Here is an 18,124-nt window from a genome sequence, read left to right as displayed (position 1 = left end):
CTACGTGGACTACGTGATTGCTCAACAAGTGTGTTGACAGCCGGGCTCGTATGAGTGTCTTTGTTTGCATCACTTTCACGTGTATCTGACGTGACATTTCTTGAATTCATCTTTTACTGAACGTTAAGAGGATTATTAGGTTGGCGTGATTTGCTAACTGTAGATATTGTGTAAACTTTTTATTTAAAAGTGACCCTATTTCTTCAACTCTTCCTGAGCCCTTAGATATCTGTGAGCTCAAATATCTTTACAGGATCATTTCACTTAATTCCTTTATCTTATCTCTTTAACTTTCTACATCATTTTTCTTTGTCATGACAGCTTTTCTCACGCTTTTCAGAAAAATTCGACAAGATTTAGTGGTGCAACAGGGAAGAGAAGAAAGGCAAACAATTGAATGATCAGACATGTTGAGAACAAGCAACAGCTTAATCAGACCATCAGACTCACTTTACCTGGAGGTCAAATAGAAATTGGTGCTGATAAAGACTTAGGTGTTTTCAATACATTAAATAATAATAAAATTTCACAATTTGTTTTCAATCTGAAATAAATTTGTGTGTCTGTGTGTATGATAATTTATTTGCTTCCATTACCCTCCTTTTGACCTGCATTTTGATTTTCACAGAACAGCATTTCATTTACAAAATCAGGAGTAGTGATTTGATTAAACCTTCAGACTCAGGCTATTTGTCCACTTCTGGGCAAACTGCTGTAAACTACATAATGAAGTGCCCTTACACAGATATATTTATAATACTCATTAACTCATTGACCGAAACAGTGTGTTGTTTCGGACTTCACTCAAGTCATCCTCGGAGCTAACTAGTGATTGTTCAATAATCACCCTTGTCTTATGTCTGTTTTGATCTCCTTTAATCCCTGAAGGACATTTCAGCCTCTTTGGTGAAAAAATTAAGTTTACTCATAATTTTAATTTGTGTCAGTGATGAAACACTAGTTCCTGTCTTCGTGAACACAGTTTCTAAGCTGCCCTTATTCAAGTCAGTTCAATGATATCTGTTGCTCAAACAGACCACTGACACATGACTGGGTAATGGACAGTGCATTGACAAATGGTAAACAGATTGCTGATGTATTGGGATGAGAATGTGCTTTTTATCCTCTTACTCATGTATGACTCATCCTCGCTGTTCTGAACCAGAGTGGTATGAGGCTGGCAGAAGTGTTTTTTAGCCCCTCTCACTGTGATGTTCACTACATAAAGACCTCTCCTGTTTGTCTTTTTTTACCAAACACAATTTTCCCATGTATACCTCTTACAGTGAAGTCAATGATGTCTTGTACACATCAGTGTTGTGACGCATCAGCACAACATGGCTGTTTATTCTCAATCAGAGCATGTGATTCCATCACTCAGGTGACTGACACTCTCTCGTCTGTTGCATTTTTAAAAAAGGCCCAATCAGATGCGACAATCAGTCACAGTGAAGCACTGAAGAACCCCCTGCCATGCAGTCATGTGGATTGCATAAGAATAGATCAACCCGGATCATGGCTGGAGGGCAGAGGTTACCTATCATGTCTTTAGACATAGAGATGTTTCAGGAACTGTTCCTGGAGTGATGTGTTGGATTGTTCGATTCCCTGCAGAGAACAGTGTTCAATGCTTCTTACTCTTCGTAGCTTTCCTGTGAATATCAAGCTTGAGTGACTGGCTGTGAATTACACATGCATTAACATCACAGTGTGAGGTGTTCTAAAAATACTTGTAACACAGGCGATATAAATGAACTTCATTTATTTGCATCGCATCACTCCGACATGTAAAAAGACACACAGGTTAGAGAAGATGGTAAATTTGAGATGAATAATTTGACATAGTGACATCCCAAATTTCCTTCAGAATCAATAAAGTATCATTCATCCATCTAGTTGTTGATACAAAATGCTTGTGGCGTACATTAGTACATTTAAAAATTCACATCGTATCTTACATTTCATAAACACGAACATTAAGAAACATGAAGGATGACCTGTTTTAAAAAAAACAGAATCATTTACTTCCATAGGAAGCATAACAAAGCTTTTACATCCACCACATAGACACACTGTAGTGCATATGAAACTCAATATCACAGACACTGGTTCTTTAAGTCGAGGCTGATTAATTAACACTTGGATTCAAACAGAGGCAGTTTTGTATTCTCCATCTGTGCACAATGAGCTATTGGGGCAATAAGGAGTGTATTGAACAAACAAACAAAGAAGGGTGGGTAACAAAGGCAGGGCTGACGGATTCAGGGAGGACCTGCGAGCGAGAAAAAGCTCCAACAGTGCTTGCTTTCACAGATGCAGCCTGACATGAAGACAAAAAGTCAAAGATTACCACTCCCATATGACCTCTCACCTTAGGAGAGGAATATAGAAAATGAAGGGGAATACTGGAGTTGTTAAGAACAAGCCGCCTTGCTGTGCTTCATTTTAACAGGTGTTGAATCACACGAAGCAATTTAAATTAAACATACAGGTCCGAGGTGCTGAGGCTAATTGAAGCCTGGATGATGGTGTCAAAATCAGGCAGGGCAGCTTTCACACACAGGTCAGAGTTTGGCACTTGGCTCTGCAGCAGCTCCATATGAAAACACTGCTGAAGCCAGAAGCACAACAAAGAAGTAGCTGACACCCATATGGGTGAAGGCAGCACTGGTGCTTTCTGTTTCTCTCTCACGCTTACATTGAACGCTGCAGCTAGCAGCAAATCACACCATGCAAATTCTCCAAATTTACATGATGTCCCATCCTGGATATGTAAAGTCAATTTTGATTTCAAACTGGAGGATATGTTGTCTTTTTTTTCTCTCCGTCTTCCTGAGACAATCCAACATTTGAATATGATGCAAACAACATTGCTGCCCTAAATCTGCCTGCTGGGGCATTAAATCAGACCCATAATCCTCTCTGATGTCTCTAGATGTTCATTCCCAGCAGTCAGAGCTTGTGTTAAAATATCCCTCGCAGATTTTGGTATCCCAGACATAAACAACAAATTATTTTACAGGTCACTGATGATAGCTGTGCCCAAAAGAAAACTAAAATATTTTAATAAATTAAGAATGTTGTCCACAACCCAGAGTCTATTAATGGGTTCAGATGAAGCAGAAGAATTTCTTCCAGCTACACCTGGAGAAAGCTTTTGTTCCTCTGTCAGAAAATCTCCTTTTCTTGCTCTTGCGGGCTTTGTTCTTAATAGCGGCGAAGATGGCCGCATCAAACGCCTCCTTCAAGTTCTTTTGTGTGAGGGATGAACACTCTATGTAGTCTGTAGCCCTGATCTTTTGCGCCATGTTACGCGCTCTGGAGGTCAGTACTGGCTTGACATTACATCGGTCCAAGTTGATGAGGACATTCACGTCCAGTAAAAGGTCTGACTGGGTCCCAACGAGGACAATTGGGGAGGATGGGTTATGAGACCTGATGTCTGAGACCCATTTCTTGGTGACGTTGTGAAATGAAGTGGGGTTGACCATGCTGAAGCACAGGAGGAAGACATCCGTGTGGGCGTAAGAGAAAGCCCTGAATTCATCGAACTCTTCCTGAATGAAACACAAATAGAGTAAAGCTTACGTCAGTGTCATAAAGCCTTGTTCAGACATGACAGATCGAACAGAGAAGAACACTGACACAATAAAGTGTCTGGATAGGATCATTCAATAACATCCAGAATGAGATATAGTTACTGAGTTGTGTTTTAGAGAAAGCAAAGCCATGTCTGAGTTAACCTGAGTAAAGGTGTTAATGGTGGGGATTCTGAAAGTTCAGATTTTAACTTGAGACAGTGACCTCATAATTCACAAACAGAAAACTACAAGTGACTACAGGGACCTAGCAGAAACAATGTAGTGGTGGTTGTAATGATTTATATACAAAACAAGTCTTACCTGTCCAGCAGTGTCCAGAAGCTGGACTTTCACTGGAGAACCCTCTACTTGGACCTGCCCTGTTAGAAATCAGGTATATAAATCAGTCAGTGTGGGTACACATCCTTTTAGTTATATAGTAGTAAATTTTCTAATATATTTACGTTTGAAAGCTAAAATATGTCATGGCAAGTTTAAAGTTCAGCCAATCAAATATGTCAGCAACAACTACAGCATATCACACTAGATTACACTGAAACTGACTCCACAAATGCAACTGCCGCTCTTTCAGAAAAAAAAAAATGCTGAAAGTCAAAATTCAATAAAGAATCCCTCACCGGAGAAGACGTCAAAACCCGTCTGTTGATATTCTGTCGGGTATCCATTAGAGGTGTAGCTGACAATCATGCTGGTCTTCCCGACGGCTCCGTCACCGACCAGCATGCAGCTGATGACTTCAGGGTCCAGCTCGTCCTCCCGGGTCAGCCCGCAGGCAGAAGGAACTCGGGACTCGTGGTAAAAGTAATCCATGTTTGGTGGCATGTCGAGCGGCGCATGAAACGTGGGAATCAGGCTCGCTTCCGCTCTGACGGTCGTGGGTTTAGATACCCACGGCGAGGCTGTCACGTTACTTCTGGCTGCCTGTACTCCTCTGACTGACGTGCGAGTCGGGACGCTCCACAGTAGTTTGTAGTCTGACAGGTTGTGATTTGCATAGACACGCCCACCGAGACAAGAGATGCGCCCTGCGGGGCTGAAGGGGGCAGGATAGGTAAGAAGTAGGTGAAGTTTAGAATGACACCAAGGCGAATGGCTTCTCTTCATCTAGGGAAAATAAATGTTTGCCGATTCTATCGTGTTAGCACTGTACCAAAATTACATGTGGATTATTTTTTATTAGAGTATGCCAAGTTGCTGCCCAATTATGATGAAAGGATTGAGCCACTGGAAGGGGGGGTTAGAAACCTCCGTAGGCTTCTCAAGTTATGACAGAAAACGAATTGGAGCCACTGTCCCAAGCCAACATTTCTTTTTTAAAAAAAGAAGAAAAAAAAAGGATGGATTTGTATATATGAACAGATTTTGCAAGCAAGAAATTTGCGCATTGAAGAAATCAAAGTTTGGAATGCAAATAGATAGGTAACGAGCATGGGATTTGAAATTTCATGACAGTTTTGTAAACTACAAAATACTGTACTGTACTGTACAATAATCTATTAGAAGCTACAGTATTTAATGTTGATCAAGCTGCTCCCTCTAGTGGTGAACAACGAACACGACACCGAATGTGATCACATGATCGTCTGTCACCTGATCGTCCGGGTACGGGTCCACCCTGTGTCTTACAATCGGAAACTAAGCTAGCTGTGATGATAGCATGAATAGTTTAAATACCACATTTTAACATGGGTTGTATCGTGTAAACATATTGTTTATCTCGCTTGCTAAGGCGCAGGCGTAAAGAAGAAGTATGAGTCGCGCTTGCGTCGGCTTTTAAATTACGATAGCGAGCTAGCTAGCTGTTTAGCCATGTCATTGTTGATTTGATAACGTTTTATGCTCGCTTTTGAATTTATTATTAAGTAGGGATATTAAACGGTGAAATTCGGCAAATTCAAAACATGGCTTCGATTCTTGATGAGTACGAGGACTCACAAAACACCAGGCGAAGTGCGCAGCAACACAGCCGGTTGTCCACCAACATCGGTATAACTCATTCAGGTAGGTCGGCCTCTTGAAGATAAAACAATTACCTTTTGAGGATGGTAAAGCAAATACACTCCTTTTGTTGACTCTGTGCTTTCACTGACCTTACTATACTTTTGACGAACATTAGGCTTTGTGAACGTGAGACTTGAGGAAGAGAAGCCCATATTCAATAAGCAGAGGATCGATTTTACACCGCCTGAGAAGATAAACCATCTCGCTGTCTGCCACAACCAGCTCTGCATGAGTCTGGGGAAGGACACCCTGCAAAGGCAAATCCCGCCATCATAAACGCTCTAAAGTCACTGTTGACAATTACTGTTACTTGGATTTAATTCACTCTGAGTCACTGATTGTACAGTACTTTGATTAGTACTCATCTATTGTTGGATGCAAGCCAAAAGGAAGTTTTTATTGTTGGATGCTTTTTATTGGAGCCTCTAGAGAAACAACAGTGAATGGTAGTACTGATATTAATCTGTAACGTTGTGTTCCGTCCAGGATTGACTTGGGGAAGCCAGATCAGCTTAATCAGATTGAGTTGGGAAGGAAAGATGACAGTAAAGTCCATAAACTCTTCCTGGACCCCACTGGTGAGAAGAACCCAATGTTTATTCAGATTTACATTTTAAAACTCTGCACACAGACCACAATTAGAACCAGAAATATTATTCAACAGAGTGATTTACTTAGCTTTTCATGCCATCCATTACATTATTTTATACCATGCTTTTTTAATGCATATTGATTTACTATTTTTTATTACAGTGTTCTGAAATTCTTGCCAGCCACTAAACCCATGTTCCTCCACGGCAGGTTCCCATTTGCTGATCAGCCTGAGCACCAGTGAGTGTCTGTACTTAAACAGGAACACTCAGAAAGTGCGCAGTCTGTCCCGCTGGAGAGGCCACCTCATCGAGAGCGTAGGCTGGAACAAGCTGCTGGGCAATGAGACCAACACCGGACCCATCCTGGTGGGAACCGGTCACGGTATCATCTTCGAAGCTGAGATCTCTGCAACGGAGGGGAGCCTGTTCAACACCAATCCAGACCAGTACTTCAGACAGGTCCAAGACATGTGCTCTTCTGTTATGTTTAGTTTTTAATTTTATATCAAGTTCCAATATACATTGTTATATTGTGCCTTCCACATTACTGTATGATAATCAAAACCACAAGCAATGTTTCATTTTTTATTTGTAATATGCAAATAAACCAAAAGTCCCTTCCCGGGTCAGGTGCATTCCCTGGAGGAGGATGGGAGGCCTGCACCAGTGTGTTGCTTGGAGGTAGAACGAGGCCTTGAAAACAAGTACTTCATCATTGCCACCACCCGCAAGCGCCTGTACCAGTTTGTTGGTAAGGTGGCCGAGGGGTCAGAGCAGCAAGGCTTTAGCTCCATCTTCAGCCAGAACCAGGACCTGCTGCCCAGTTTCCAGGAGTTCCCAGTCAACATGGGCCACAGTGAGATCGCTTTCTACACCTCGAAGCTTCGCACCTCTCCTAAGTCATTCGCCTGGATGATGGGCAACGGAGTTCTTTATGGTCAGTTAGACTATGTCAGACTTGATTCTTTGCTGAGTGATGTGCAGGTAAATGTTCTTTCAGCATTGATTACTTCTACACTCTCCCATTCTTTTTGTCTTTATATTCATGTAACAGACTTTCTCCATGTTTTGTCTCCCTCGTGATACAACAGGTGTGGGAGTACACCCCTGACATTGATCTTAACACCAACAAGCCCATCTCCATTGTGCTGACACAGTTCCACTTCCTGCTGCTACTGTGTGACCGAGTTAAAGCCATCTGTACTCTGAATGGTCAGGTGGTATTTGAGGATGTTTTCCCAGATAAATTCGGTACCCTTAAGAAAATGATCAAGGATCCGGTTGGTGGGTTGGTGTGGATCTACACTGAGAGGGCAGTTTTCCGTTACCACATCCAGCGTGAGTCAAGAGATGTCTGGCAGATGTACATGAGCATGAATAAGTTTGATCTGGCCAAGGAGTACTGCCGCGACCGTCCAGAGTGCATGGACAAAGTGCTAGCTAAAGAAGCTGAGCACTGCTTCCAGAACAAACGGTACCTTGAGAGTGCCAAGTGCTATGCACTGACCCAAAACTACTTTGAAGAAATAGCACTCAAGTTTATTGAAGCCAAACAAGAGGAAGCCCTAAAGGAGTTCCTGCTGAAGAAATTAAACAATCTGAAACAGAGTGAGAGAACGCAGATCACCCTGTTGGTCACCTGGCTCTCGGAGCTCTACCTGAACCGACTAGGCCAGCTGGAGAGTGATGGTAACAGCATCATCTTCCAGGAGACCCGGGATGAGTTTCGCCAGTTCCTTAGCAACTCCAAGCACAAGGAATGCTTGTTCAACAATCGCAGCACCATCTACGACCTGCTGGCCAGCCATGGCAACATGGAAGACATGGTTTACTTTTCAGTCGTCATGCAAGACTACGAGAGAGTGATATCTCACCACTGCCAACATGATGACTATATTTCTGCTCTGGAAGTCCTCTCAAAGCACTGTGATCAAAAGCTTTTCTACAAGTTCTCCCCAGTCCTCATGCAACATATTCCCAAAAAGGTGGTGGATGCTTGGATTCAGATGGGAAAGCGGCTGGACCCAAAAAAGCTCATACCAGCCCTGATGAACTACAGCCACATGGGCAGCTCCCAGCAGATCAGTGAAACCATCCGCTACATGGAGTTCTGTGTGCATGAGCTGTCTGTGACAGAAGAGGCCATCCACAACTACCTGCTGTCGCTGTACGCCAAATATAAGCCGGGCTCACTGCTGTGTTATCTGGAGCAGGCAGGCACTCACGCATCAGAGATCCACTACGACTTGAAGTATGCCCTCAGGTTGTGTGCAGAACATGGATACCGCAAGGCCTGTGTCCTGGTTTATAGGATTATGGAGTTGTATGAGGAGGCAGTGGATCTTGCTTTACAAGTAAGTGATACAGTATATCATTTTGGGGTCAGAATTGTACAAGTCATCAAAAACTGTGGTAGAATTAGTCAAAAAAACTAACTTGTACTGTATTTATTGTCCACAGGTGGATGTAGACTTGGCCAAGTCATGTGCAGACCTCCCTGAAGATGACGAGGAGCTGAGGAAAAAGCTTTGGCTGAAAATTGCTCGCCATGTGGTCCAGGAGGAGAAAGATGTGAAAAAAGCCATGAATTGTCTGTCAAGCTGCAACCTGCTCAAGATTGAAGATATTCTACCCTTCTTTCCAGACTTTGTCACCATTGACCATTTTAAGGTCTGTAACATGTCTGTGTTGATGTTTGATATTAGAAACACATTCACTTCAGATAATTACATCTCACTGATTAAGATGTGAGCAAAACTAAAAACAAAAAAAAACTACGATGAAATGCTTCAAGGAATGAAATGATCAATATGCACTGTGTTCATCTTGATTTCTCAGGAGGCCATTTGTAGCTCTCTGGAGGAGTACAACCAACATATTGACGAGCTGAAGCAGGAAATGGAAGAGGCCACGGAGAGCGCTAAACGGATCAGGGAAGACATCCAGGAAATGAGGAACAAATATGGAGTAGTGGATTCCCAAGAAAAATGTGCTGCTTGTGACTTCCCATTGCTCAACAGGCCCTTCTATCTGTTCCTGTGTGGACACATGTTCCACTACGACTGCCTCTTCCAGGTATCTCTCAAGGTTGCTTCCACACTGCTTTGCCATTCCCACTATGCACCACTGCACATTCAAAATGTTCTTTTTTTTTTCTTCCAGGAAGTGACCCCTCACCTGACGGCCTATAAGCAGAGTCGTCTGGAGGAGCTGCAGAAAAAGCTGGCTGCAACAACCCAATCCTCCAAATCACGCCACCGTCCATCGGCTAAGGACGAAGGAGACACTTCCAGCTTGGGAAAGAGCAACACGGGCGCAAGCCGCGAACACGTCAAATCAGACATTGATGACATAATTGCATCCGAATGCGTGTACTGTGGTGAATTGATAATTAAGTCCATTGATAAACCTTTCATTGATCCACAGAAATTCGAGGATGAGAAATCCAGCTGGTTATGAATGACTTTTCTCTCAGTTTAAAAATAAATAAATTACAGTCACCCACTGCCCACTGAGACTGAACCATTCAGTGGATACAGACCTTCACTTGATCGCCTGTTGGCCGTGCCTACTGTTGAAAACTGCATCAGCCTCAGTTCTCTGCAGAGCACACTTAGTTTTTTGGCACCATGTTACACTGGTTTAAAAACATTTGCACTTTCGCTGTATGTAGTAAATGAGATGTTATGGTTTTGTGACAGGATTTCCCAGGATGTACAAGTGCACACAATGTGCCTAAATCTCTGATAGAAAATGTTCATATCTGGAATCAGAACTGAATAACTGCACTATTAATTTATTAACTACATCACACCATGCACTTGCTTCGTCTCCTGGAAAAATCAGCTTCACTCGAACAATATCATTTTGTTTTTTCGGTTCAGGCATTCCATCTTTCAAGTCTTTTATTAAATATGTTAAAATGTATGTCGTAGATTAAAACATTGTTCATTGATTTGCAAACATGTTGCTTGTCAGTATTGATTACTCTGGTTGTTGGAAAGTATAACAGGTTTTAAAGGAACGACTACTATGATGAATCAAGTCATCTTGGCTATCGTCTCCTGGGGGCTCATGAAAAAGCACATTGGAAGGATGAAGCGTGATAAAGGCAAGGCGATGTTTACGAGGTATAAAGGAATTAAGATGTCTCAAATGAGCTTTTTGTTTGAAGCCACTGACAAGCATAATTATTTGGATCTAAACAATTATAATCCTCGTGCTGATACGGTCAGATCCTCTGCACAGTCTTCCAGGCCAAACACAGACATGCTCACATATGTACTGTATATATCCATGTGTGTGCGTTATATTATTTTCACAACTAATATTGAACTAATATTAAACTAACTCACCATACCTAAAACGGAGTTCCCTTCTGATGACGTAGAACGTCATTCGGTAATCTTCGCAATAGGCAGGCTCTACTAATCGATATCGAAATCCACCGAAGAATATGTTTCGTTAGACATTTACAGTCCAGGACGATGGATACATTATATATGTAGTTCTTCTATTTGAAAGAAGATGCCGCTTAAATGTTTTGACATATTTAGTTCTACGTAGACACCAGAGAACGAACGTCCTTTTATCTGTGATCGATTACATTCCCTGCTCCTTGCTGTACCCTCGCCATGGCGTCGTGTCTCTGCTCTCTCAGTAACAGAAAGTGGCCGCCTCTCTGCTGCTGCCGACTCAAAGCTCACAGACTCGCACGGCGCCTCAAACCGCCATTTTGGAGTCAGAGAACCGTGAGTCGGCAGCAGCGAAGAGAGAGACGAAAAGGGGGACACGGGGCCGAGGTGAGAGACTCCATGGTGGTTGTTATGGCGAAGGAGCAATGGGGGAAGATGGCCGGGAGGGAGAAAGAATTAAAACATGGGGATCATTCGTTCTCAAGGCAACAGAGTCTCCGCTCGTGGCCGCTAAAAGCGTACGACAGGCGCGGGCAGAGGGCCTTGCTGAGGCAGCATCGTGGTTATCTCGTTCCAATACTTACTATTAAATCAGTATCATATCTTTATACATTGTTTAGGCAGGGAGGTGGTGGCCTTAAAGAGACAGGGCCGATTTCAATACTTCATATTAACGGAGTGAGAGCGAGAACGTGTGTCTAAACGCCTCAGGATTTAAGCTAACGTCTGCTGGCAAGAGAGCAGCCGTCCTGTCGCCTTTCAGCAACGATGTGATGTTACAAAAAAAAAAAAAAAACAACCCCCAACACTGATCCATTTCTTAGGTGATTTTCATTTAAACCCGTTAGCTGTCAGTGTGCCTTGACCCTGTGCTATCATAGATGAAATCCAATGCTACTTGTGCTTATATTAGCCAGGTAGCTAACGGTCATTAGCTGGTAAACTACAGCACAATCCAAGGTTAGCGAGGAAACCACAGCTAGCACTAGCTTGACTCCGCTAGCCGACCAACGTTATGAGTAAAAAGACTGCGTGTATTAAGACAACGATTAATTAATATTATTTAGTATGAAACAGCCCTCAGATTTCCTTCATTAAAAATATCTTCATTTATGCGTTGTTTCAGAGCTTGCACACCCTCCGCTCTGCCAGGTTGTGAACTTGTGTCAGACAGTGAAGTGACCACCGTAACCAGTGCTAACGCCGCTGCTCAAGCGAGTGAACCGTCTCAGATAAGCTGGTCGTCAATCACGTGTACACATAAAATAATAACTATAACATGATTATAAAACTATAACATGATTATAAAACTATAACATGATTATAAAACTATAACATGATTATAAAACATCTGTAAGTTCACCTACCGCGGAGTTTTGTGAAACGTGTCCACTAAGGTGTGTCCAGTCTGATATTTTAATTAGGAACTTTTCTTTAACACTTCAGGTTTAAATTCGAGACCATTCATATTTCCTTTACTTCAGAATTAACTCAGAATTAAAATTTTTATTTTTCTAAACTCATGCAATGCTAAATATATGAAAGGTCTTAATTTATTTTCAGTTTCACAATTTCCACCATTTTCTTTATATATTTACTACCCTATTGCACGTATATATCTGTTTATTGTGTATTTTAGTGTTGGCTTTCTGTGTATTAAAATGTGCTGCTTTATGTCCCTTCAATTGCCCCCTGGGGACAAATAAAAGTTTCTACATCCCGCTTCAAAGCGGTGATTCATTGTAATAGTCAGTGTTCGTGCGTTCGTCCGTCCGTCTGTTCGTATGTCCACCAAATATCTTTGCGACTGTTGCAGATGGAACGATGAAACAAAACGCACATTACTCGGGCAGCAAAGGGGATGAAAATGAGATGATGACCTTGACCTTGAGAAAACTAGGTCAAGGTCAAATTTCAACTTTTGTTCACTCAGGAACTGGAAAGGGAGAAGGCAGTTTGAGTAAGACCGTAGATCAAAGCTACTGCTTTGATATGTGAAAGTAGGTCAGAGCACTAGCTTTGATCTTTGACTAATGCAAGTAGGTCAGGGTAAAATTTTCAATTCGGGTGTCGCGGGATGTTGCAGTCTCTGACTGCATTGGTTCTTGTTTAAATTTAACTTTAAATGAATATTGCTTGGATCATATTGTCAATTATGTAATGAAATGAACAACTTATAAATAAATGTTAGCGAGTGTTAGCTCTTAATTAAAACTTTGTTGTGGTAATATGACTAACAGCTGGATTGTGACCTTTTTTAGGGTCTTCACCTCTTATCTTTAATGTTGGAATCAAGAACAATGGAACCCCTTACTGAAAAAGTAGGTACCCTGTTTATACTGTCTTTTGCTTGTATTTGACTAGCTAGCCTTTTTGGTGTTCATGACAAGATTTAGGATGCAGGCAGCAACTGAGAAGCGTGAAAGTTGGACAAAAAAGAGAAGATCTCCAACATCCAGTACATGATCTAGTTGAGAAAACTTGTGCTGGGAGAGGGAAAGAAAGATTCAGACTCTATTTGTGAATGTCTCATATGTCATTTAAAAATTCTTAAAAGCATCATGAAGCACTGGCCAGCTTAAAACAGCAAAGTCTGACCAGTGCCATCATCAGTAGGGCCCTGTGCTGTTTTCTCTGATTCTGAGCCATAAGCATTTAGCTTTCCTTTGAATTCCTCCCTACGTCTGTCTGCAGTAAAAGTTGCTGCCCTACTGGCGTCTGTGCTGCATGGCATCAGGGCAGGGTGGCCGGCTGGAGGCTGGGGCATCAGGGAGCTCTGCCCTAGCCAAACCTCTCTACCTACAGCGTTTGGAAAGATCCCTGAGGCTGGACAGTTATCTGCGCCAGACCACTGCTATCTTCAATGGAGACATAACAAGGTAAAGTCATAGGGAAAAATAACAGGTCGGTTTTGTTCCTGAGACCATTCTAGAATGCATTTCAAGAAATAATGTAAAAAATGGCCCATAAGTGAATGTAGAGATTAGAACTTTATACAGAGTTGTTTTGTTTGCTAAACCAAGGGTTTACAGCTACACTTTTTTTTTTCTTTTTTGTAGTGATGATAGTGATGACAGCGATGCTGCGTTGGGGACAGAGCTTTCCCTGGACCCTTCGAATCAGCACACATCTTTGAATGTGAAGAATGAGCCACGCGAGCAAGGCGATGGGTTGGCAGAGTGGAAGCCCTTCAATGGAATTTTGCTCCAAGGTATAGTGCATACATAAATGGTAATATTTATGTAGTTAACATTTTATACACTCGACCACCATCACTGATGTCATTAAATTTTTTCTTGGAAGATATATTTCATGTATGTTTTCATTACGGCATGTTTCTTCTCTCTGTGCTGACTTTGAAGACCAAAAGGCAGATAAAAGTAGCTTCTACAATTTCTCCAAACTAAAGAAGAATCGGAAATGGCTGAAGGTATTTTTTACACTTTACTTTCATTCTGCTACAGCTGTTGACACTTTATTCAATTCATTACACAAAAAATAATCTATTAACAAACACATTATTACCACTATCATATCAATATCTTTATCTTCTCCCCTCTTTAAAACAGTTCTCCTGACACCCTGACTCTCATTTACACATTTTCCACTGACGTCTTTTGCAGAGTATCCTGTTGAGTGACGACACCACAGACTCGGACACGGACTCTGATGACTCGGACTTCAGTTTGTCTCGGGAGGAGCTGCACGACATGCTGAGGCTACATCGCTTCACAAGGCAACATCAGAGCAAGTTCCACTCTGACCAGGAGGTACAAACATTAACATGCAGACAATGTTTAAAGGGACGGGAAAGTCAAAATGAACCTGGGGTATTATTTGAAGTACGTAATTAAACATTGTGGTGGCATTATTAGTATTTTTGTATGATCAACAGGGACCTTGTCCAAACAAAATATAAGTTACGATGCGCTCCATGACAGCGGAACTGACGCAATGGTAGACATCGGGGTGAATCCATATCAGCGCTGTTACATAAATATAAAGCAAGCAAAAACATAACAAGCGAACATTATTACACTTATTTATCAAGAAAACATCTCAAATCATGTCATCATCATCAGAAGAGGAGTTCCTTGTGGACCCAGCTGTGGGCGTAATTATCCCCTATAATCACGACCTGATGTTATAACTGCATTATAAATGCAAACTGTACCAATCAAGGAGATAAACCCCCAAAATCTGAAGTAATTGTTGTAAATTAGTAACAAGGGGGAAACAAACCCAATCAGTTGACCTACCTATCACTTTTGATATTGTTTACTTTTAGCGAGTGCGTGATAATCTGGTCCAGACATGAATTAATTATCCACTAAACCTTGGGAATTCAAAATAAATAATGTCGGTTGTCCAAAAATGATCTTCCCTTCAAATCTCTTTCAAAATCATCCGGGGTGAAGTGCTCATGATAGATTCTTGGATCTTTGGTAATTTTGTCCCTGTTTATCCTTGCTTTCTGTTGCTCTCCAATATTTCCGGAAGGTATTTTAAAGAATGATAGGTTCTTATCTTTGTATCTAACTCCTGTGGTGTTGGAACAACCATTCACCTCACAAGTAACCATGGTTTTGTCAGATGTATCGCTTCTTTGATTGTATTGTGTTGTAATGGCTTCCCTGACGGATGAAGTGACGGGCATTGTCGATGACCCATGACCCCACTTGACGGTGCTGCTGTAGCACAGATTTTAAGGTGTCCTGACACCAGAGATGATGCCAGACATCAGAAAAAAATTTTTTTAATTTTTTTTTCATAATGATAAACTAAATATATGAGTTTCCTGTCCCTTTAATCAAAATACCTCTTTAATGTGTGTGTGTGTGTGTGTGTGTGTGTGTGTGTGTGTGTGTGTGTGTGTGTGTGTGTGTGTGTGTGTGTGTGTGTGTGTGTGTGTGTGTGTGTATATATATATATATATATATTTTATTTTATTTTTTTAAATAATATTTTTATTTTACATTGTGAATATTTCTCTTGCAGCTTCACCAATATCAATATTACAGCACTGGACTTCTTTCAACTCAAGATCCTTACTATGAGCAGCACCGCCACCTACTGGGCCCAAAGAAGAAGAAAATCAAAGATGAGAAGAAATTGAAAGGTAAACATAAAAACAAGATTTTTTTGTGTCACAATAACATCAACTGAACTGTTGGAAATAGTAATAGCTGACAAGATTTCAAACTGGTCATGTCTTTTGGTTCACAGCCAAATTGAAAAAAGTGAAGAAAAAGAAGAAACGGGGAGAGGGAGAATTTGTTGATGAAGGGCGTCCTTATGTCAATAAGATCTTCGCAAAGTTTTCCCATGATGCTCCACTTCCCATGGTGAAGAAGAAACATCTAACCGTTGAGCAGCTGAATGCACGGCGGCGAAAGGTTTGGCTAACCATCGCTAAGAAGGAGATTCCAAAGGTTAGTTTGCTTGAAAGTGAATATGAGATAAAATCAGAAATTCACCGTTATGAATCTGAGGTGAAATGTTCACAAGCATTTTCACCTGTAACCCTGTTTACTATGCTTATGTCTCTTTTGTAGTCTTTCAAGCAGAAGACATCTGCTAAGAACTTAGTGTTGACCAATGCTAAGAAGGTATGTTTCAAACTGTGGTTGCTAAATAAATCTTTTTTTTTTGGATGTTTTGATTTACTTAAATATGTACAATTTATTCCACGTATTCCTGTTTCTGCTGGACTCATGATGCTAACTCGTAACAACACGTTTATGTGATGAATACCACATTTAACCTTGATTTTATTTGTCTCAGTTGGCTCATCAATGCATGAGAGAAGTCCGACGTGCAGCTATCCAGGCTCAGAAGAATTGTAAGGAGACATTACCTCGGGCTCGCCGCCTCACCAAGGAGATGATGCTCTATTGGAAGAAATATGACAAAGTGGAAAAGGAGCACAGGAAGAGGGCGGAAAAAGAGGCGCTGGAGCAACGTAAACTGGACGAAGAGATGAGAGAAGTAGGTGGAATGGAATTGGCATGGGCAAATGTTTATGGAAACGTATCAACATTAGATTGAAAACATGAAAAATATCTGTTTTATTCATTTTAATAATGTTGAATTTGATCAGCATCTTCTTTTCTCTACTCTTGCAGGCCAAACGTCAGCAGCGCAAATTGAACTTCCTCATTACCCAGACAGAGCTCTATGCTCATTTCATGAGCGGTAAAGCTAGCATCGGGAGTCCAGACGGAGATACAGCCCAGGAGGAAATACTCCAAAAGCTGGAAGACACGGCAGCACAAAGACAGATTGACATCGGAGGAGGGGTCATGGTCAACATGGGCCAGGAAGACTATGGTATGGACCTTAGTTGAAACCCAGTATTGATGGTTACTAACCTGTTGACTGACAAGTATCAGTATTAAATTAAAAGCCAAATAATTAAGTTATTGTTTGATATTTTGTCTGATATAACAAGATTGGACTTGAGTCCCATTATTTACAAAAAGGTCAATTGTGTACAATTTCAGATAGTGAACACTACAAATCCCAAGCCTTACGGAATGCTAGAGAAGCTTACCAGATTCACCAAGAGAAAGTAAGTTGTTGATAGAATCCTTCACCCTCACTCATAAACACTCAGCATACCCTGTCCTCACTGGTCTAATGCATCCCTGTAGACGAGGATGTTTGATGAGGAGGCCAAGGACAGCCGGAGCGCATCACTACACGCAGCTTGTGGCTCATCCTCAGGCGTCGGTTCTGGGTTTGGAGAGAGCTACAGCCTTTCAAACCCATCCATCAACGCAGGCGAAGACATTCCTCAGCCTACCATCTTCAACGGCAAACTAAAGGGTTACCAACTGAAGGGCATGAACTGGCTTGCCAACCTTTATGAACAGGTACTCGTGTCCAAGTCTTACATCTGAGATTTGGATTCTGGATTTACAGGGAGGATTCATGTGTCGAATGATGACAGTTCTCTTTTTTTATGTCGGACCTTTTCATTTTTATAATTTCCTTTGAGTTATCCTCACTCACACTGACATACATGAGTTGGAGTGTCCTTAGCAGTGTGAGGTGTTCGTCCCTGGTTCAGTGTTTTTGTCATCATGATGGTGTTTTTGGCATTGCATTTTATCGTTTACTTATTTGCACACACTGATAGGTTTCTTTTCACTCTACAGGGAATCAATGGAATCCTTGCAGATGAGATGGGACTGGGGAAAACTGTCCAGAGTATAGCCCTGTTGGCACACCTTGCAGAGGTGAGAGGACATAGAAAGAGCCATAGGATTTCCTATCCAAAAAAGTGTTTTAATGGAATATTCGATTGTTCCCTCTGTTGTTGCTGCATCCAGCTTCTTTGTGCTCCTGCATCATTTAGAGTAGCTCACATTTCTGGCTGCACAGCTAATGGAATGACTGATGACTGGTTTCATTGTTGCGAGGAGCTGATTCATCTATCAACTAGTCTCAAAACACCAAAAGGAGAAAAAGCTGAATTTAAGGGAAATGTGTGCTTTTCACTGTTGAACTG

General features: G+C 41.5%; 3 protein-coding genes across 4 annotated transcripts in view; 2 read left to right on the top strand and 1 right to left on the bottom strand.

Moving 5' to 3' along the window:
* Positions 1-893: 893 nt before the first annotated feature.
* Positions 894-4,895, bottom strand: rhov (ras homolog family member V). Its single transcript, XM_068341719.1, has 3 exons — positions 4,220-4,895; positions 3,903-3,961; positions 894-3,557 (listed from the first exon to the last, which is right to left on the bottom strand). Exons 1-3 carry the CDS (start codon positions 4,704-4,706, stop codon positions 3,111-3,113), a joined length of 993 nt encoding a protein of 330 aa, XP_068197820.1. The 5' UTR covers positions 4,707-4,895; the 3' UTR covers positions 894-3,110.
* A 277-nt stretch (positions 4,896-5,172) lies between these two features.
* Positions 5,173-10,161, top strand: vps18 (VPS18 core subunit of CORVET and HOPS complexes). The gene is made up of 9 exons (XM_068341718.1): positions 5,173-5,603; positions 5,719-5,860; positions 6,090-6,181; positions 6,405-6,655; positions 6,827-7,180; positions 7,288-8,550; positions 8,657-8,866; positions 9,035-9,271; positions 9,359-10,161. Exons 1-9 carry the CDS (start codon positions 5,504-5,506, stop codon positions 9,653-9,655), a joined length of 2,946 nt encoding a protein of 981 aa, XP_068197819.1. The 5' UTR covers positions 5,173-5,503; the 3' UTR covers positions 9,656-10,161.
* Positions 10,162-10,593: 432 nt separating this feature from the next.
* Positions 10,594-18,124, top strand: part of ino80 (INO80 complex ATPase subunit) — a 34,317-nt gene continuing 26,786 nt past the window's right edge. Inside the window, exons 1-14 of one of the 2 annotated variants that reach the window (XM_068341717.1) lie at positions 10,594-10,998; positions 12,873-12,932; positions 13,306-13,490; positions 13,671-13,822; positions 13,974-14,041; positions 14,235-14,381; positions 15,610-15,730; positions 15,838-16,043; positions 16,167-16,220; positions 16,396-16,599; positions 16,737-16,941; positions 17,115-17,182; positions 17,265-17,486; positions 17,772-17,852. In XM_068341717.1, the coding sequence (XP_068197818.1) occupies positions 13,339-13,490; positions 13,671-13,822; positions 13,974-14,041; positions 14,235-14,381; positions 15,610-15,730; positions 15,838-16,043; positions 16,167-16,220; positions 16,396-16,599; positions 16,737-16,941; positions 17,115-17,182; positions 17,265-17,486; positions 17,772-17,852 (1,680 nt within the window). In that variant the 5' untranslated portion in view covers positions 10,594-10,998; positions 12,873-12,932; positions 13,306-13,338. The remainder of the gene's footprint in view (positions 10,999-12,872; positions 12,933-13,305; positions 13,491-13,670; positions 13,823-13,973; positions 14,042-14,234; positions 14,382-15,609; positions 15,731-15,837; positions 16,044-16,166; positions 16,221-16,395; positions 16,600-16,736; positions 16,942-17,114; positions 17,183-17,264; positions 17,487-17,771; positions 17,853-18,124) is intronic. The other variant, XM_068341716.1, reaches the window with a different exon arrangement.

Source organism: Antennarius striatus, chromosome 19 (assembly GCF_040054535.1).
Source record: "Antennarius striatus isolate MH-2024 chromosome 19, ASM4005453v1, whole genome shotgun sequence".
NCBI lineage: Eukaryota > Metazoa > Chordata > Actinopteri > Lophiiformes > Antennariidae > Antennarius > Antennarius striatus.
This window is presented reverse-complemented; position numbering and strand designations above follow the sequence as displayed.

Excerpts from the sequence above, each read along its gene's own strand:
- vps18 (XM_068341718.1), top strand. The coding sequence starts at position 5,504 with ATGGCTTCGATTCTTGATGAGTACGAGGACTCACAAAACACCAGGCGA. Across the intron at positions 7,181-7,287 it reads CTTTGCTGAGTGATGTGCAG|GTGTGGGAGTACACCCCTGA; the intron begins GTAAATGTTCTT and ends GTGATACAACAG. Across the intron at positions 9,272-9,358 it reads ACTACGACTGCCTCTTCCAG|GAAGTGACCCCTCACCTGAC; the intron begins GTATCTCTCAAG and ends TTTTTCTTCCAG.
- rhov (XM_068341719.1), bottom strand. The coding sequence starts at position 4,706 with ATGAAGAGAAGCCATTCGCCTTGGTGTCATTCTAAACTTCACCTACTT. Across the intron at positions 3,962-4,219 it reads GGGTTTTGACGTCTTCTCCG|GGCAGGTCCAAGTAGAGGGT; the intron begins GTGAGGGATTCT and ends GATTTCTAACAG. Across the intron at positions 3,558-3,902 it reads TTCTGGACACTGCTGGACAG|GAAGAGTTCGATGAATTCAG; the intron begins GTAAGACTTGTT and ends TGTTTCATTCAG.